Source organism: Macrobrachium nipponense, chromosome 22 (genome assembly GCF_015104395.2).
Source record: "Macrobrachium nipponense isolate FS-2020 chromosome 22, ASM1510439v2, whole genome shotgun sequence".
Taxonomy (NCBI): domain Eukaryota; kingdom Metazoa; phylum Arthropoda; class Malacostraca; order Decapoda; family Palaemonidae; genus Macrobrachium; species Macrobrachium nipponense.
The window spans coordinates 29969468-29991284 of NC_087213.1; the positions used below are offsets into that span (position 1 = coordinate 29969468).

General features: G+C 37.8%; 2 protein-coding genes across 2 annotated transcripts in view; one reads left to right on the top strand and one right to left on the bottom strand.

Annotated features, from left to right (window-relative positions):
• Positions 1–21817, bottom strand: part of LOC135198568 (solute carrier family 13 member 2-like) — a 189416-nt gene that overhangs the window by 111950 nt on the left and 55649 nt on the right. The gene's annotated exons all lie outside the window — the stretch shown is intronic.
• Positions 1–21817, top strand: part of LOC135198567 (solute carrier family 13 member 2-like) — a 31413-nt gene that overhangs the window by 8151 nt on the left and 1445 nt on the right. Inside the window, exons 2-6 of the mRNA XM_064226271.1 lie at positions 12891–13136; positions 16475–16724; positions 17302–17441; positions 17950–18065; positions 19234–19467. Coding sequence (XP_064082341.1) covers positions 13029–13136; positions 16475–16724; positions 17302–17441; positions 17950–18065; positions 19234–19467 — 848 coding nt within the window. The 5' untranslated portion in view covers positions 12891–13028. The remainder of the gene's footprint in view (positions 1–12890; positions 13137–16474; positions 16725–17301; positions 17442–17949; positions 18066–19233; positions 19468–21817) is intronic.

Genomic DNA, 21817 nt, shown 5'->3' on the forward strand with positions numbered 1-21817 from the left:
AAAAAAGAACACCAAAATTCTTATTCTCCCACTTTTTAGAGAAAAGCCATCTCTCCTGAGGCGGAAGTTCTTGACAATTAAATCCATGGGCGAGATTAAAAACCTCACGCCCCCTCACTATCCTTTCACCTGTCTATGAAGAAGCATGGGGCTGCCTTTATTCGTGAGAAGAAAACTGGAATCTCAGAAACCATGGATTTTTATCTGGCCACGGGAGTGACAAATTTATAACTGTCTTTATTGTTATCAAATACAGTTCGTCGACCTTTTACCATTGTGGTTGCAGAATCAAGAATTAGCCCCTTGTCGAACGGCTCATGCCATGGACACCGCCTCATATTCCTATTCATATATTACCCGAGTCAACTCTATCTTGCAAATGCTCTTGCATTCCCTTAATGTTAAATGCCTTTCATTGTAGCACTTCTGTCGTCCTGTCAAATCGCTACTTTCTATGTCTGCCTCTCTCCTTCCTTCTTGAAACTTCTAAATGACAAACCCATTTCACCAATCTTATTCACTCCTACTCCTATTCTCTCAGCATAACCAAATCAACACCGATATATCGTTTCATATAAGCTGACTTTTTATCAATCTTTCCATCACTATCTGCCCTACATAACTTTGCAGGAAATTTGGTTTACCTACATATTTCCCCGTAGGGGGGTTGGTGCCGTTCTTTGAAATGTCCCTTCGGCCCCTATCTGCAACTCCTCTCATTCCTTTTACTGTAACTCCATTCACCTTCTCTTTCTTCCATCTTACTTCCACCCAATTGATTCATAGTGCAACCACCACAAGGACTTCCTCCTGTTACACCTTTTCATTGCAAATTTCCGTTCCAGCACTGAATGACCTCGTGTTCTTTTCTATTCTGCATTCACATTTACCCGACACTTCACTCTCCATAAAGGAGAGTTGGCTCTTCTATACTTTCGTATATTTCAATGCTTGCTTTCCTTGGAACTTTTTTGTCTTACAACTTCTACGGAGCCTTTTGGCATTTACTTCAACCTCCAGTTCTGTTCACAAACATTTTTCTTCTTACACCAACTTGCCCTTGTGTCTTTCGTCTTCCATTTTGTTCCTCATCGCTACATTTATTTAAATGTTAAATAGCCAAAGAATCTCCTTCCATAATCCTTCAATGGCAATGCCTACTAACACGATAATAGTTTATCATAATCTGATTTAAGATTGTCTTCATTACTGAACTATTTTTATTATTTATTTTCCCCATAATATAATTGGTAAATTTACCAATTTTATCTTTTTTTTCTTCTATTCTTTATGTAATCAACTCTTCATAATGATGGGTTACCAAATGACTTTTCTTGCCGATACCAACATGAGTAACTTAACATCGTTTCAAGGTCGTTGTCGCAATTTCTGCCCAATTTTAAAAAAATGCCTGTTTTCATTTGGATTTTAGTTATAATGTTACGACTCAAAATCAATGAATCAACGTGACTGAAAATTGGTCGATAATAATTGCATCTACTGCCTTCCACGTTTCCAAGTTCCTTGAATATCAATGGCAGAAATATTTTAGCAGTTTCTTTCCTTTATAAGCTTTCAGGGTAACACCTTTGTCCTTTCTGCTTCGGTTTGCCTCCAATGTTTACTTCATCTATTTGTTCTGCCATTTCTTTCATGCCGCCAGTCTCTCGATGGAAGCGTCGAGCTTCTGGCTTTACCTCTATTGGATGTTTGCTGCCTCCCTCCCCAACCCACCCTCTCTCTCTCTCTCTCTCTCTTCCTGGTTTGAGGGGGTTATTATTTCTTGTTTGTTTGTATTCTGCCAGGTCTTGCATGAATTCATTTCATGAATTCTCTCTCTCTGTGTGTTGTGCCATTCCGGTTATTACTACACCAGTCTTCATTATTTCCGCGGCATTGTCTCCGTGATCCTCATTGCTATTGCTTCTTCATTCCTATTGTAATCAACTTCTTGACGACCTTCAGGTGCATCTAACATAACCTTTGAGTTGCATCTTTTCTGTTTTCTCCTGAGTTCCGTTTAGATCGTTGTAGATCATTTCTATAAATTTTGCCTCCGTCATTCATTCTTGAATGAGTAACGCTATTCAACACGATCACTATCCTTCTGGGATTAACTTCTACTCATTTTCTGCAGAGTTGGCTAATATAATTATGGTCAAGTTTCCCAAGCTAAAAGAACACAGCCCCGTCGAGGGTTCGGACCTGGTTTGTCTTTGGGTCCTGGATCCCGAGACAATCATTATCATTATCTTCATTATTACTGAAAGGTACGGTAAAGAATCCTACAGTTGTGATTCCATTCTTCATCAGCAGTGACAGGAAATTTTACTAAGAAGATTTTCTAAATGCAATCCTTTGATGATATAGAAATTCAATAATAAATATGGTGAAGTTTTTTTACCGTTGTTTTAATTACTGTTATCGTTGTTGCCGTTATGTTTTAAAAAATCCCTGGATGCTTCACTTCAAATGTGAAATTAAGTTATATTCGTAAGAAAAATAATTTAATACCAGGACTCTTTCATTCACTATGTGTATCCCATATTCTTAGAATCTTAAGACTCGTACATGACGACTTTACCGCATTACTGACGACAACGAACTGTCAATATTCACAGAATTCTCTTTCTGAACCTGAACACTTTTCCCAGAAATAAGTTTCATATACGAGTGTTAAAAAGTCGACACGATGATTCATTTCCTTTTCTTTTCTTTCAATCCACTGAAACTTGTGTCCATTGACATTTCCATTTCTTGTCATCCACTAATTTTTTCTTCTCATAAAAAAAAAAAAAAAAAAAAAAGATATCTCGGTTGTGCCACTTTCTCCAGCTAATGGATTTGCCAACACAGTCTTTCTTTACTAATTTTTATCAAACAAATTTCAGCTGGGAGATTTTTTTTTTTTTTTGGGGGGGTGGCTTTTATCTCAAGGTGTCGGACGACCTCGTAAGCATAAGCGCCTAATATTTAGGCTTAACAGCCACTTTCATTTTACCCGTTTAGTTGGAAGTGGGTTACGTCATCGAAGGGCAAGGTCACGAGGGGCAGCGATAACCAGTAACACGGGGCGGCTTCTCCTCCTTCCCTGGCGACACAGCAGAATATCAGATTGATGCCATTCAGCAAATAGCCCTTCATTACGGTGAATCATATCGGTTAGGGCTGGGAGCAAGTAGATCTTTTTAGGTCAAGTCACTTCGAAGAAAGATGTGTAAAATAGCAGCATAGTAAATATATCAGAGTCGTTACATATCAATCATCCAATGAAGAGACTGATATGCTGTGTCGCAGTGCATCATTATAAATTTATCTATATAAATGTGTCCCTATTCTAGACAACAAGTATAGTAACATATTTCCGACGACGGTCTAATCACGTAATTTGTGAGATATCTGTTGCTTTCATGCAAACAGATTTGCTGAACAGCAGCACCAATATGCCGTAAATAGGCCTCGCTGTCGAACTTCTCAGTTCCAGAGGTCTATTATGACTCACACCGCTGGACTGTGGAACAGTCTCCATTCTCCGCCATGCAGAGCCAGACACAAACAGATTGTGCGAGTAATTTCCGTCCGATGAGGCGTCGCTGCTTCTAGAACGGATGGGAAAAGGCGATTATGACGGTGCTCGGTGTAGCACAAGAGCAAACGCGAAAACAAAGAAAGGTTTACAAGTCTGGCACCACCAGTTCGTTGCCATTCGCATTGCTTGCCCGAGAACTGGTGTGAATCTCTAAGAGAGTAAATGTAACTCTAAAAGAGTAAATATAACAAATCATTGTACTGTATATATTTACTTGTGGAGAGGGGGATGTTCAGCGTTAGGCATGGGTTTTCCTTATAGGTTCTCTGTGTGGTATAGATAAATTAGAGTATAGAATTCAGACCAAGCCCTGGAACCTACGAGGTCATTCAGCGCTGAAAGGGAAATAGAGATCAAACTTTTGAAAGGTGTAACAGGAAAAAAAACTCGCAGTTGCACTATAAAGCGACTGTAAGGAAAGGGCAGGAAATAAGATGGAAGACAGAACATGACCAGAGGTACAACACAATGAATGAAAGGGGTTGCAGATAGGGGACGATGGGACGCCGAAAAGAACCTTAAGTAGTGCCTACAGTGCATCGCGTGTGGAACACTGACGGCACTACCACCCTACAGAGACTGTGTGGTATAGATTTGTTTGTTTGTTCGTTGTTTGTTTGTGTGGTGTTTTTACGTTGCATGGAACCAGTGGTTATTCAGCAACGGGACCAACGGCTTTACGTGACTTCCGAACCACGTCGAGAGTGAACTTTTATCACCAGAAAGACACATCTCTCACTCCTCAATGGAATGACCGAGAATCGAACCCGCGACCACCGAGGTGAGAAGCAAACACCAAACCAACCGCGCCACTGAGGCGCTCTGTGTGGTATAGATCTTCCTTAGAACACAACATCCTGATGGAAAGAATCGTGAGTAGCTGCTGCAAGGCTCCTTCAGTAGTGCTCCCCCATTGTATGCAAAACACATATCTGAATTTTGGACAGTTGAGCTGAATATAGAATTTAGGCCAAGGCCAAGCACCTTGAGGTCATTCAGTGCTGAAATGGAAATTCACAGTAAAAAGTTGAAAGGTGTAACAGGAGGAAAACCTCGCAGTTGCACTATGAATCAAGTGTTAGGAGATGGTGGAAAGTAAGATGAAGAAAGAGAATAGGAAAGGAGGTACAGTGAAAGAAACGAAAGTGGTTGCAGCAAGGGACTGAAGGCAAGCTGCAAAGATCCTTAATTAATGGCTACAGCTACAATCCATAGCATTAGCTCCACTGTCCCGTAAGGGGTAGTGCCGTCAGTGCACCTCATTCGGTGCAATGTAGGCATTACTTAAGGTTCTTTGCAGCGTCCCTCCAGCCCCTAGCTATAACTACTTTCATTCCTTTTACTGTACCTCCGTTCATATTCTCTTTCTTCTATCTTACTGTCCACCCTCTCCTAACACTTGTTTCATGGTGCAACTGCGAGGTTTTCCTCCTGTAACACCTTTCAAACCTTTTAATGTCAATTTCCGTTTCAGCGCTGAATGGCCTTAGTTGCCCCAGTGCTTGGCATAATGCCAAAAATCTATATAAATCAAAATTAGGTCCACTAACGGCACTAACCACCTACGGGGATTTTGGAAATAAACGTTCGTCATTGGACGAATGGTGGGAAGGAAATAAGCTCATCAGAAATAACTTCCGCGTATCATCACCGCTCTTCAATCTTGCCTTCTTCAGGTTCACGAAATTAAAGAAAGCTTAATCAAAAGGGCCCACACAGCTTCTTGTCTTCCTCTGTGTCGACTCAACTCTTGCCCTTTGGTGTGAGTTAAATGTCTAGAATTACTTCCTTGAACACTATTCATTCACCTCTTTCGAAGTCTATCAAGGAAGAGGTCGACTGCATAGGAGGCTTGTGAGTTCAGGCAGTTTCGCGTACGGCAGAAGCAAATGCAAGACCTCCGTCAAGGGTTATTGGCAAGAGTTATATATATATATATATATATATATATATATATAATATATATATATATTATACATATATACATATATATATATATGATATTGGGTATATTATATAATATATATATATATATATATATATATATATACATATATGCAGTATTGTATACACATGCAGCTCAAGTGATGCGTATGTATTCGATGTATTATAATTCTTTTAGCGGTTAATGTAAATATTGATTTGATGGTGCACTGCATTTATATATATTATTATTATTACATTATAATATATCTATATATATATATATATATATATATATATGAACATACATACATACACACACGCATATATATATAATATATATGCGTGAGAGTGCGTCAATTCTAAGGCAGAGGTGAGAGGTGCATTTTGAGTGTGCGAGTAAGGATATTCAATGCACTCCTGATGATCATTCGTGTATGTTCATAAAGTGGCTGATGGCCTGGATTTTGTTTGTTTGTTTGTATGGTGTTTTTACGTTGCATGGAACCAGTGGTTATTCAGCAACGGGACCAACGGCTTTACGTGACTTCCGAACCACGTCGAGAGTGAACTTCTATCGCCAGAAATACACATCTCTCACTCCTCAATGGAATGACCGAGAATCGAACCCGCGACCACCGAGGTGGGACGCTAATACCATACCAACCACGCCGCTGAGGCGCTCTAATGGCCTGGAGATTTCATGCACTGTGCCACGGCCAGTTGTGTCCTTTCTCGGAGGATATCCCTCGTCAGGAGATACGGTTTAACAATCTGGTATACGCACACATATGCGCACAATATATGTGTACATATATGTGTTTATGTGTGGACTGAGTTTCTTCCTAATCATCATTGATATTTGACCACTGGATGACCTTCAAAACACACAACTCGAGCTACAGGGGAGACTTGTCGCTCGGTTGGACGCTTGTACTGAGTGTAAATGTACAGAAATGAAACAGAATCTTCCGGGGTAAGGAAACACTTTGTAATTACAGATTGTAACACTCAGCTAAAATGAGGACACGTTATGTTAATAGGGGCCTGTAAACGAGGAATGCTGCAGATGATATCAAGGACAAGCTCAAAGACAGACAAATAAAGCATCGCCATGCGATCGGAAGCATTCCCGACTACCAAATGAGAGGTTTAAACGTTGCATCCTGCATGCAAGAGACACGGGACAGGGCGCTGTGATGTCGCATAGTGTCCCAGAGACCGAACATACATTATATGATCAGCACCCAGGGCATCTCTCCGTCCAAAACTAGGACAAAGAGGACCAGGTAGACCTATGCAACATCCCACTTCGCTGTACCTCCAGCCCTAGGTCACAATGACAGCATCAATAATTTATGACGTTCAAGGGAAAGCAACAGCTACCATGACCGTGATCCAGCCACCTGCTCACCACAAACAGATGAAGAATATAATTCTCTCTCTCTCTCTCTGTCTCTCTCTCTCTCTCTCTCCTCTCTCCTTTTCCATTCTTACTCCCTCCTCTCTCATCGTTATCTCTCTCTCTCTCTCTCTCTCTCTCTCTCTCTCTAAACATGTGAACCCTGTTTGCTCAAGACTCAGCCCAACCATGAAAACATTTGAATATTCCCTCGGGAATTTCCTATTTGTTTATATTTTATTTAAATGCCCACGCCAATGTTCTACATGTCATTAGATTAGAAAGATTTGAAGAACATACTCAGGCTATGTCATTAATAAATATGCAATGCTAATAAGCAAAATAAGTTCCACATGACATGTATAAAAGCCACAATAAGGAGTCACTTTTACAATATCTGAAAGCACCAATCGTACAAGTCACAATGAAAGAGCTCTGGCACCTTGGAAAAGAAGACATGTACACCTACATAATGGTATAGGTATATAATATATATATATAATATATATATATATATATATATATATATATATATATATATATATATCTATATATATATATACACGTATATCTACTCCACCCCATCTTTAGACAAGAATTCATAGCTAGAAAAATGGAATCTGTCCTGCGAATGGATGGAGGAATCTTATGTTATTGCATCTGATTATCACAAAAAAATTAACTGGAATACTGTAGCCAATCAGAAGAGTTACAAGGAGTTACAAGGATTAGGATGTCTCAAAGACTTGTTAGTCCATCCGAGGAGACATCGTGTGCTCCCTCATCTGTAGAAGCAGGTTTTACTGTTCATTCACAGTGTCCTAATGATTTTGTCTAGCTTTCTTTTAAACTCTTCCACACTGTTGCTGTTTACAACTTCTGGCGGCAGGTTATTCCACGTCCCACATATCTTGCATGTAAAGAAGTTCCCACAATGGGATGTGTTGTATCTCTTCAGTTCTAGTGGTTTCCATCCATTATTTCTTGTCTGGTTTTTGTTTAATGTAAATAGGTTACTGTCTACTTTTGTTATGCCTTTCAGTATTTTTCATGTTTCTAATAGTTGTCCTCGTAATCGTCGTGTTTCTAGGTCATACATGTTTAGGCTCTCTAGTCGTCTTCGGTAACCTATTTGCTTGATGGATGGAATTAACTTTGTGGCTCTTGCTTGTACCCCTTCTAATCTATTTATGTCTTTTCTAATGCTTGTGGGAAGGTTGCATGTCTTTGGTTACGTTGTGGCCAGACGTTGACCCTTCGTGGGGGAGTGCGCGGTAAACGGGGGAGGGGGGCGGGTGGCAAAGTTTGAAGTAGAAAAGTAGTGAAAATTGCGAATATACATACAATTGTGCATACACATTTATATATACTATATGAATACATTATATATATGAATGTATTTATACATTATATATATATATATATATATATATATATATATATATATATATATATATATATATATATATATATACTATATATATTAACAACTGTACATAATTCCAGTCCCACTAACAATACCACGCACCTCTCTTCAAAAGCATAATTAGACGGATAATGGCCCTAGAAATGTTGTCATTCAAATGTAATCAAAACTTTCATGCTATATGACAACCTTGTGTTTATGTTAACTTAATTATTCTGAACTGACAGATGTTGGTAAGAAAAAAACTTATAATGGTTTGTGCTACATTCATCCTTTACCTGCAGAATCAAAGGTAAACCCGATGTATAGAAAAGTTTTGTAACCATTATTGTTTTTTTTGTTTTTTTATCTACAGATAAAGCTCATAACTGTGGCATCGCATTCGCAAAAGCTGCTCCATTCGCCTCTCTTCTAATTGCTCCTTCTCTGACTAATAAGATCCTTTCTTTCTCTACTATAATACTTTTGTCCATCTCTCCATTAAGAGACAGATCAATCAGTTGTGGAAAACAGTCTTAAACCAGTTACTGACTTGTTCTTCCACTTCTCTCTCAGAGCCAAGTAAGATTTGGGCTGTTTTGACCGTCCCGGATCCGTAGCACACAGGCAAAAAGTAGAAGAAACTAGTTCAGAAGAGCAAGTCATCATACTGGCCAGTGTTTATGGCCTAGAATTTCTCACTCTGAGCTAAATTTTCATTTCTTGTGAATCAGTCAAGTCGTTTTTGTCTCTCGCTTACCTACTTTCTTTGTCTATTGCTGACAAAACGAAATGCCCTTAGACGATAAACATCTCTCTCTCTCTCTCTCTCTCTCTCTCTCTCTCTCTCTCTCTCTCTCTCTCTCTGTGACAAACTACACTGCATTTTATACTTTATGTCTGTTCAATATCATCTCCTGTTTACAAAAGATTGCTCTTATATTTTTTCTGTCCTTGTTACCGTAAAAAAAAAGTCATTGGGAGAGAAGTGGATCTATTTCGACGGGCCACAGCCTTGGCCAGCAACCTCAACCAAAAAAGAGAGAGAAAAAAAAAAAACTTGCTGGGAACCGGAAGGAGAACCCATCTAATGGGAAATAGAAAGGAACTGCGTCTGTAGCCATGTGCTCTGTCCAGCACATTCCTTGTACTCATTTTGCCTGCGCTTGAAAACGTTTTGCATCTGAACCATCTCTAATTAGATGGTCCTAGTCATTCTGGCTCTGTCTCTCTCTGCATCCCGTATGACAGTATAGTGACGTTGGTGCTCCTCATACCGTGCACTGGAGCCAATACTTCAGGTTATTTCCAGCGTCCCTTCGGCCCCTAGATAAAACTACTTTCGTTCCTTTTACTGTACCTCCGTTCATATTTTCTTTCTTTCTTCTTACTTTCCACCCTCTCCTAACAACTGATTCACTGTACAACTGCGATGCTTTCCTACTGTTACACCTTTCAAACCTTTTCACTGTCGATTTCCGTTTCCCCGCTGAATGACCTCTTTGGTTCCAGCGATTGGCGTTTGGCATAAATCCTATACACTATTCTATTACACCCTGTAAGACTTTTTCCTCTACGTATCATACTTGATAACCAACGTATTTCTTCTTGATTTGGTTGCATTGAGGCAAATAGGTCTCGCATTGACATGACAAGGAATCTATTACAAACTGCGACTTTAATCCGCACCAGGAAATGGAAGGGGACTATCCTACAAGTGTCGAAATGTGGATCATTTCTGTGTAGTTACGTTTTCTCTCTCTACACACACACACACACACACACACACACACACACACACATATATATATATAGATATATATATATATATATATACTTATATATATATATATTATATACATATATATATTATATATGTATATATATATATATATATATATCTATATATATATATATATGACTGGTAAAAAATAAATGTTTCTGTAACAACAGAATTCCATCTAATAAAAGGAGCCCATAAAAACACCAAAATATAGAGAGAAAAGTACTATATAGTACTTTTCTCTCTATATTTTGGTGTATGGGCTCCTTTTATTAGATGATATATATATATTATTATATATATATATATATATAGATATATATATTAGATATGTATATATATAAGTATATATACCGTATATATATTGTATATATATATATATATATAGATATATATATATATATATATATATAGTGTGCGCGCGTTTGTAATATATACATTTAAATAACGAATATATACAGTATATTAAATTTTATGCTTTAAACGGTTATCGTTCTCTCTCTCTTTCTTTCTGCCTAATATTTCTTGGTTTACTGTACTTGAAATAGCTATCATGATTTATTGAAAATAATTATCATTCCGTATATACGAGTGTTGACTATAAACATTTCTTTATATCTTAACTTTACATTTGTGTAAATAATCGTATCTGAAAGTACACAGAATGGTAATGAGTAGATCGAAGGGTCCTGGTGTTGAATGACAATTGTTTTCATTTAAAGTTTCTCCTGTTACAAAAGGTGAGGTCAGGAGATGCAACCTGACTCCGAGGGGAAAAAAGCCGTAAACAGGCTCAGCTGAGAGAGGGGAACGGCTCTGGATTTGGTGGACCTGTTGGACGATATTTCTTTTTGTATCCTTAGTGGAAGGGCACTAAGGAATATTCCGCACTAATTGGCGGATTTTGCATTGCAATCGAAACTTCAAGAATGTCTTGTTTGAATTTCGCAGTCAGCACTTTTGGGTAGAACAAAACAATATATAGAATTCAGGACAAAACAATATATAGAATTTAGGACAAAGGCCAAGCGCTGGACATATGAGGTCATTCAACGCTAAAACGGAAATTGACGATAAAATTGTTTTAAAGGTGTAATAGGAGTCAAACTTCGCAGTTGCACTATGAACCAAATGTTAGAAGAGGGTGAAAAGCACGATGGAAGAAAGAGAAGCTGAACGGATGTTACCATAAAAGGAAAGAAAGGGGTTGCAGTTAGGGGACGCTCCAAAGAAACTTAAGTAGCGCTCTTTTGTTAATTTGGTAATGAACGCTTAATACTTCACACACTCCCTTTACCCAACCCTCACACCTCCCTCCCCGATCGATCACTGGCGAACATGAAGGAGAATCTCTGCGAATGACGAACTTTGTAATCTTGCGTCTATTTTCAGCTTCGAGTTCTTCCATGATTAGTCGACATTGGATTCTCCAGTGAATGGCCACCTTTGTGTTTCTAATATAAATATCCAGCTCTCTATACAGCGGTGGATATCCAGCCATTCAGGCTGATTCACGACATTATATATACGAGATATAGTATATCATTATATATATATATATATATATATACATATATATATATATATATATATATATATGATATATATTAATATATTAATATATATATTACAATGTATAAAGTATATACACATATATATATATATATATATATATATAAATATATATATAATATATTCTAACATATTCTTATAAATGTTATGCATGAGGTATACTATATATATATTATATATATATATATATATATATATATATATATATATATATATATATATGTGTGTGTGTGTGTGTGTGTGTGTGTGTGTGTGTGTAAAACTGAATCACGTAAATATGGAACGTGATGAATATATAAATAAAGACAAAATCCACGAAGGATGTAGTTCTGCAAAACTCCATCGTTTCTCTTTCCTTCGAGGATTTTGTCTTTATTTATATATATTATCACGCTCCATATTTTCGTGATTCTTTTATGCATACATTTATGTACATTATATCATATACATATATCACAGTATATGTCATATATAATATTCATAATTATATGTGATATATAATATATATTATATATAATATTATATATAGATATATATATATATATATATATAATATATATACATATGATGAATGTAAGCACATGGAAAATCTTTTTTAACTTACATTATCTTTCTTGAGTAATAAAATTTTCTTACTGCAATCTGCTGACCTTCAAAAAAAAAAAGGCAGGCCAGTGATTTCGAAGTAAAAGGATACGGTGAAATAAGTCATTACTTCTTCTATCATATATTACTTATTTTAGCCATACTTAATCAACAGTCGTGCTGTAGCCTGTGGTAAGGGTGTAAGAATACTACCACTGTAGGTACTACGTGTTGTAAAAGGCGACTAAAAGGGCAGCTGCTGCCTTGCAGTCTTACTTTTTTAGTAACACGTTAGGTCTACCGCCAATAACTGAGGAATATGCTGCCTTCCAGTCGTACTTCTTAGTAAAAGGCTAGGCCTACTCAATAATTGTGAAAACTGCTGCCTTACAGGTGGACTTTTTAGTCAAAGGCGAGGCCCACCACCAATAACTGTGGTTGATGACAGCAAGGGCATGCGGTCGTAAAAACCCCTTTGCCAACCAATAAACCATGCCTTATATTTTCAGGTAGGCAGTGGAGAAGGTTCATCAGTCAACCATCCCCTTAATGTAGGGATGAAGGTGGGAAAGAAGTAGTATTCTATAGACGTGGTAATTTGAAACTTCTGTATTCACTGTTTCTTTTTCAGAACCTTACACAAAGAACTAACTACAGAGGAGTCAACGAAGCTTGAAATTAAATGCACTTGAAAACCGACGACAACTAGATAACGAAAGGGGGAAACGGCAGTTCGTCACCTCTTGAGAGTGTGAAAGAGTCATCCACAATGAGGCCTAATCCGTCGTTAATATGGCTGAAGAACAACTGGAGATACTTGTTCGTGTTTATAGTTCCTCTCCTACTGGCCATCATGCCAATAGTGGGACAACATGAGGTAAGTTGAGGTTAATTTCGTCTTGATGTATATCTTTGTGAACATTTATTTGCGATATAAGGTGTGTGTATATCTACTATATATGTGTATATATAGGTATATTTATATGTACATACATATAAGGGTTGGTGTAAAGATTCTCTTATCAGCCTAATTTTTGTATTCATAAATTAGGCAGATAAGTGACTCTATACATTAACCCTTAGTCTAGTTTGTAGTTATCAAGTTTATGGCCCTCACGGTTTTTTATGGCAGTGAGGAAAGGGAGGAGGCTATACTTTGCTTACCACAAATTGCCCCATGGTTTCCCACCCCCTACTGACTAACATATATATATATATATATATATATATATATATATATATATATATATATATATATATATGTCTGTGTGTGTGTGTGTGTATGTGTGTGTGTATGTATAAGATTCTTTATTTCCAACGTTCCGTATTATTTCCTTGTTGCATCAACAGGAAAACGGTTAAATATTGAATGAATTTTGCTAAAAATTTACGGTACAAAATTTAAATTTCACAAAAAATTAAATTCATAAAATACAGTCCATGTAAAAAAAACACAAAACCAAAGACCAACCTTACGTTAGTTGCATGGAGGAGGTCTGGGTATTCAACTGTGGGACTATAGTAGATTCACATCAACCGTGCATTTGACGTCTAGGCCAGTCCCTTACGACGCTCCTGATTGGCTGTTGATAAGCCAATGACAGGGCTGGAAACTCTCAGTCTCTCGAGAGAGCTCACACAGGCAGGATGTATGTTCCACCTCTCCTGAAAGACGTATACCTCAGGAGAGATGGAACATACATCCTGCCCATGTGAACTCTCGAGAGAGACTGAGAGTTCCCAGCACTGTCATTAACTTATCAACAGTCATTCAGGAGCGTCGTAAGGAACTGGCCTAGACGTCCAATGCACGGGTGATGTGAATCTACTATATAGCAGTTGAATAAACATTGTCTCAAGTAACGGTAATTCTGGCGGATTTGTCGCCCGACTTATGCTGAAATCATCTTTCAATACAAATCTTAGATTTTGGAGTGATTTCTAATATTTGAATGTTCTGGTTGAAGAGCCTACAACCAGTACAAAAACTAATTCCCCGGTGGGTAATATACATGAACATACATGGACATATAGCATATGTATATATATATATATATAGATATATACTATTGCCTTGTGTGTGTGTGTGTGTGTGTGTGTGTGTGTGTGTGTGCGTGTAAGGTCAGTCCATGATCAAAGATAGACTACTGCCGTGGTTGTAGTAAACAGTAGAGGATACTACACAGGCGTTGCTTCCATGAGAAGTGCCAATAACACTGTACTCAAGAGCAACGTTCCCTAACCAAAAGATGTTGTTAGTTAGTTATTTTATTGACAAAAAAATATACAATTATAAGTACAAATTTGTCCACAAAGGGACATAATACAAAATAAAGTGGACAGTAATCTCTTCTGTTCTTGCAAGTACATGGACTACAAAGAAGAAATACATCAAGAAAAATACAACTTCTGACGCAAATAGCATAAGCCCATAAGACAATAAAAAACGAAAAAAGGGACTTACTACAGAGAAAAAACGTAGTCACATCACTATCCAGCATCAAGTCCTAACAAACATAAAGCTTTAAGAAAAAGAAAAGTACATTTGAAGAAAAACGTAAAACAGAAGACAAAGCTGCACATTACTCATAAATATGAAGAACTTCATAAACATAGGCATCCAAATCAACAATATTATCGTTTTCATTTAGTAAAGTACTCAGGGACTCGTTATTCAAGTTTGGATATTTATGCCTATATGGTATTGGCAAAGGACAATTGGTCAGAACGTGTGACTCATATAAGTTCATGGATGTCCGGGTGTTTGAGAGAGATTTCCATTTCACCCCTCTCTGGATGACAGGTGTCTGGGGAGTGCGAAACTGGCCAAATGTTCAACTTCCTAACTCTGCTGTAGAAAGTTTCAGTGCGCCCGTCTTACGTCACTATACAGACCTGTTTTCCAGAGAGGGGTTGGATGGAATTCAGCTTTATGCCCGGAGACATCCATGAACTTATAGGAGTGACTATACAACCAGTTACCGGCTGTAAGCCAGTCATCAGAAAATGGATCTCCAGAGTGGCGAACTAACCGCTGTCTGATGTAAGGTATAGCGATGGCATCTTCCTACTGAGTTTGCTGGACCTTTGCTAAAAATACACAAAGGAATTTTCTGGACCTGTTAGAAAAACACTGAGAAAGAAAACATTTTTCCCAGGAATGCATGAAGTTTTCATTCTAGCCATTCACAGATTACAGCGTGGCTATTCATGATATTTAGCAGCCTGAATGATTTCCATGAGTTAATATAAAGACCTTTATTTTGCTCTGACTGTTGAAATGCTCATATAATTTTCGGCAGGCAAAATCTAGAACAGATTAAAAATAACAGCAAAAGGGTATAAACCCGTTTGAAGTTCACCGTGAGTTAAAGGATCTACTCGGACAGGTTCATTCTGTATCAACAGTATTCCAGCCTGAAGCTGGTAAATAACCCATTGAGACGCTGGTTCCGGGTGGCTAGTCAACCGACCAATTCGCATAATTTCCGGCGACCAAAAATAGCGTATCTCCTTTTGGGAAACAGGACGACGATCATTATCTCCTGCGTAGGATATTTGAGTAAGTGTACTTTTAAACTCTTGACATATGCAGACTCGTCAAATCTAGACTCAGTGTCAATACCGCTTTTACTTAATACCTGCTACATCATTTTTCTTCAACTTTCAGACTTGCGTCCGTTTGTCATTTGAATGTAACATGTCCATTTATAATTATGAATGCTTCGATTTAACCTTGCAACTTTACGTGGATTTTTTTCGTCTATTGAGTTTAGATTGTGGAAAATTTTTCTGTTATACTAATTGAATGTATTAGTGTGAATGTATTAGTGGGGGATACGGTCAATTTGTCTCCTTATGAGGAGAAATTTCATCCCCCATTAATTATCTTTCTCAGTGCCACTTGAGAGAGAGAGAGAGAGAGAGAGAGAGAGAGAGAGAGAGAGATGAGAGAGAAGAGAGAGAGAGAGGGGGGGGGGGGGCGCAGCTGTAAATACGTTGAGAAATTAAAGGAAATTAGCCATATTTCCTCTGTTCACATTTGTGCATACCCAGCCTGCTTCTCGCAGTCGAACAACTTCACCTCATGATTTATGAACCTTTATAAACTCGAGTGCCCTTGGGCCTTATCACTTGACATTCATACTTGCTTAGGAAAGATAGCTCGAATGCACCTGGCGGAAATAAATGTTTACGTTTCTTTTGTGAATGAAGGAGGCAAAATGCGGGTACGTCATCCTGGTGATGGCGTTTTACTGGATGACGGAAGTGATCCCCATGGCAGTGACGTCACTTATTCCTGTGTTTGCCTTCCCGTTGTTTGGCATTCTGTCAACGGCGGAATGTTGTCTGGTCTACATGAAAGCGACAAACATGATGTTCCTCGGAGGTCTCATGGTAGCCGTGTGCGTCGAGCACTGTAATCTCCACAAAAGAATCGCTCTCCTGGTCATTCTCCGCATCGGTAAGTCTGCGCATGCGCACAATTTCAACTTAAAAGAGCGGAATTAGGCCACAATTCTGCGCTGGAAGAAGATAAACGCATGGATCTTGTTTTAGGAAAAACATAAAATGGTTGCAGGGGATTATTTATTTTTCTCTATAACTTCAAGTGCTACGGATGTTTCACCTTTTAAGAGTAAATCATTTTTATCTATATATCTTTCAGTTAAAAAATACAGCCCTTTCGTTTTTCAAAAATTATACAATCCTGACTAGCCTGTGTTTCAAAATTAGTTTCATAAACTGAACGGTTTTACTTTGTTGTAGTATATAAAAAAAAGTCAAGGTGTCAAGATCATGTTTACAAAAGAAACATCTATGTTTCTCCGATAAAAAAAAAAAAAAAAAAAAAAAAAAAAAAAATTGCCCGAAAGAAAATGAGAGATTTATGTATTTCTTTTGCACCACGCAAAACGGCGATGAGTTATGTTTCCGGTGAAACATAGTTTCATGCCATCTATTTCATCTATTCCTCCGTAAAGCATAAGAGTTTTCTTTTTAATTAGCATTTTCTAGTAAGGGTCACTGTACACTTGCAGGTCAAAGCCCGGCTCGTCTGATGGCCGGATTCATGATCGTGACAACCTTCCTCTCGATGTGGATCTCCAACACTGCTACGACGGCTATGATGGTTCCCATCGTTAATGCTATCTTAGATGAATTATATCCGCCATGTAACGTAAGCACAGGATTGATTGACTATTGTTTCCGTATAATGTATCTTATTTTTACCAGATACCATTCTTCATATCATTATAATAATAATCATGTTTTGATTGGAATGATAATATAAAATGAAAAAACACAGGTCACGAAATCTTATAATACAGTGATCAGAAATAGATTATAAAACTGGGTGCTATCGAGGGTTTGTTCAACTCCATTCTGCCACCAGTCCTGTAAATGATATTCATAAAACTACTCAATGGACGTTTCTCTAATAATTTCTATATTACTGTTATATATATATATATATATATATATATATATATATATATATATATATATATATATATATACTATACATATAATCACAGAGCCTCTGTGAAGTCCGCCATTCATGCATTTCCTGTACTTTCACTTCCACGAAGATCCCCTCACCTCCCAACTCCTATTTATCATCCCATTAAACCTGAGTCTTCCAAAAGTGAAAGTTTTGTTATGCAATTTGTTTCCTTTATTTTCAGGAAAGCATTCCTGACAAGAAAGACGAAATAGAAACGTCCGACGACAATGACAAGAATAAGTTGGAAATGGTATCGACCGGTGTGGAAAATCATGGTTATGTGACTGATAATCCCAGGTGAGTTGCAGCATCATCTCTCTCTCTCTCTCTCTCTCTCTCTCTCTCTCTCTCTCTCTCTCTCTCTCTCTCTCATGTAACACGTTTCATTAGCAAGGATATTACAAGGATATCTAAATTAAATTAATCAACTGAATTAAATATAGTTATCATGCCAAAGGCCAAGTACTGGGACCTATGAGGCCATTCAGTGCTGGAAAGGAAATTGAGAGTAGGTAGGTCTGAAAGATGTAACAGGAGGAAAACCTCAAAGCAGTTGCGCTATGAAATAGTTGTTATGAGAGGGTGGATAGCGAGACGGAAGAAAGATAATATGAATGGAGTTACAGTAAATGGGAACCTAAATGACTTATTGCTCCAGCCACTGAAATGCTCAGTATTAGCACAGTATCTCCGCGCTGAATGAAATGACTGACATCAGCCTATACTTATCACAGAGGTGATCTCTAACGACGATATGGCCCTCAACGAAGCAAGCGCTGAATGTAGATACCTGGCTAAAATAAAAAGGTAACATTTACGATAATGGGATTCTTCCTGGGTCAGGTCTCCCATTATTCAAGCGGTAAAATCTGGTAATTACCAAAGACCAATATTAGTAGAGCCCACACCTGAACACTCATGATATCTTACAGGCAACTGTAATTCTACATAATTTCTAGCCCCAGTCCTCCAGTACTTTACACCCTCAATCAATTTAGAAGGTTTATCTACAAAATGCAGCAAAAATCACCATAGTCATGATACAGCTCAGTAAAGAAATCTGATACGTTTATTAAGCTGGATTACCGAGCAGTATTGTATTGCTTTCTTATTTAGAGTTATTTTCGTAAATCTACTCTCGCTATTCTTCTTTGACGAGGATAGTTTTAACAAGGTAAATGTACGACATAATCCTTCAGACGGCGACATAAGCAGGAAAATTGCGACGTATGCTCATAATTGTCACTCTGAAAGAGAAATGTCCTAGCCACCAGAATGACAACCATGATTCTAAGATGGCCTCCTTCTTGCTTAGAGAATCAACGTTTGTAACAGAAATAAACTGAATTGTCGGACCGTGGAAAGTTTTGAGATGTTTCTAATGTTATAAATCATGCTGACACCATTTTCTAGTGCCAGTAAACTTTTTAATTTTTTCTTTAATTAAATTAAGACTTATTTTCAGAGTACAAGTCGATGCAGAAAATGGAGAATCTGCGAGAGAAGGTAACCTAGACATCGTTACAAAATCTACTGACGAAGAAAAAGATGAAAATCGGGACATGAAACCGAAGAGAACTGAGAGAGAACTCATGGCTCGGGCTCTGCTCCTTGGAGTGGCTTACTCTTCCAACACAGGCGGTACAGGAGTTGTTACAGGAACTGCTCCGAACCTGGTCATGATGGCGATTTTAGAAAGGTAAGCTTTTATGAAGTTTAATCCATCTGCACAGTATTAAGAAGTATAATCTATATCGTACCTCTTCTTCAATCATTAACGTATTTTAAACTCCCATAATATGTATATTGTAAGTTCACCAACCTAACATTTTTTCTTTTATTACTCACAAACATGAGAGAATATACACCACCATCTTTACTTCGGTCTCTGCTACAATTATTCGCATAATAGCGTCCATGAAAAAAGGTCACACATAATAGAAACGCTATTTCTCCAATGAATACATGAAAATACTCTTACCTAGCTGACACCTGTCGTCCTTAATTACAGGTCAAGGGATATTTAAGAAGCTTTCCCATAACCAGGGCAGTTTGGGTGCAACAGATCGAGATGGGTTTCCTGTTATTAAAAAAAAACGGTATAATAGCATGTTCTACCAAACTCAGAATAGTTTATCACTTCTGTCCTCGAAGTAGTGTTTACTCGGAGTAGCATGCTGTAAGTTGTAGTGCTTGCTTCAAATTAATGGAAAAGGGTTTACTAAAACTTTACTAAACAGTTGTTCTGCTAAGGCCTTCCTCGAAAGCTTCGGGATGTTTGTCGTTTCCTTTTTTTTTTTTTTTCAAAACATCAGTGGGGTCATCTTGGTGAAAGTTCCTCTCAGGCAGGAATTTGGATTCTAACGAAGTTCCTCTCAGGCAGGAAGTTAGATTCTAACAGGTATAAATCTTATCACGTGGCATAGTGTGTCGTAGGCAGTAGTCTCTTCACCATAACTACCACTTCAAAGATGTAAAGGAAACGGCTGTGGGCATTTGGTAGCTTTATTGTTCAAATAATAACTAAGCAGCTTCGAGACATCTGCTATCTCTAAGTCCTCGTCCACACAATGGCTAACCCAGCGGCATCCGCACTTGGCACTCAGACCTCAATACATGAACGAACACTGACCCTGAGTTGCCTCATACAACTCGTATCACACACAAAAGATCACATAAACACGGTACATCTTAACATCAGAAAAAGAATGTTTGCCCTCGTTTTAGCGCAAAAATTGTTGCATTTCTTTGCGAAAACCATAACATCGGAAACTGACGAACACAACACATCATGACTACCACGGGTCAGCATTGCATTTGACCGCGTTTGCAGGGGACCATTGATACACGGAATTTACACTTTTTTTCATCCACCTTCACTAGTGTTGCAGAAGACCACCTTTTACTTTTACAGGATTTCACTAAGAAACTTCTTTAGCAACAATGTATTTCTGTCTCTGATACTAAAAATACCTTAGATCTAAACACTTGCTTCCTGGACACTGTGCTTACAGGAAACAACTAGCTGAAGGGATACACTGTTAGATGTAATTAGTAACATTCAAGTTAACCTTGGAAATGGGAACAGATCCAATATTGGGGAGCAATCTCAATTAAGAGGGCACGAGTAATGTTCTTTAAGGTCCATAAAAATATACTGATGGAAGCAGTAGTAAAATTTTTATAAAAGTTTTCGAACCCTACCCTGGGTTCATCTTCAGTCGAATGAACAATTTTATATATTGACCACTTTCCTCATCACCGTGTCCGTTGGAGATCTGACTGCCGGGGGCAGCCATTCTTGACATTTTTGTCTTTTGTTTACCTTCATATATTTTATGTTAAATTGTTCATTCGACTGAAGATGAAACCAGGGTAGGGTTCGAAAGCTTTTACATTGTTTTATAAAATTTCACTATTGCTTATATCAGTATATTATTATGAACCTTAAAGAACAGGTCCAATATTGTTCAAGACGATTTAGCGCTGCCTTTAACTTGTACAGTTATTAAGCTTGTCAATATATACTTCGTGACCTGAATATACTAGGCTTTGTTCTTGATCGCATTTGGTGTATAAAGCAATGGGTAGCAGTTTTGGTTGGCAGAGGCTGAGTCAGCTTAAGCCTAAGTTGTTTATGGTTACTAGGGGCTAGTGTACAGAAGATAAGCTTAAGTTGACTAAACCTCTGCCATCCACAACTCTGCTGCCTACATTCAAGTCACAGATTCCATATTTAGAAGCTTAATAGTTATTCAAGTGACATGAATGTTGGTCGGTACAAAATGGATATAATCCCACCACTAGTACATTATTCCCACCCCCAAAAAATCTCCATCTTTTGTGCATTTATTAAACTCTGCATAGTAAAAAAAAGTATAGCGTCAAAAATTATGCCTTACATTTTCGAGCATCCAGAATGATTATGTATGGTGCTCCCAGTGAACAGTGAATCATTGGTTTGATAAAGTTTTTGCTTTACTAAAGTTCAGCCTCATGTTTCACTGATGATAATACACACTATTCTGCTTCAGTTCTTTGTATAGACT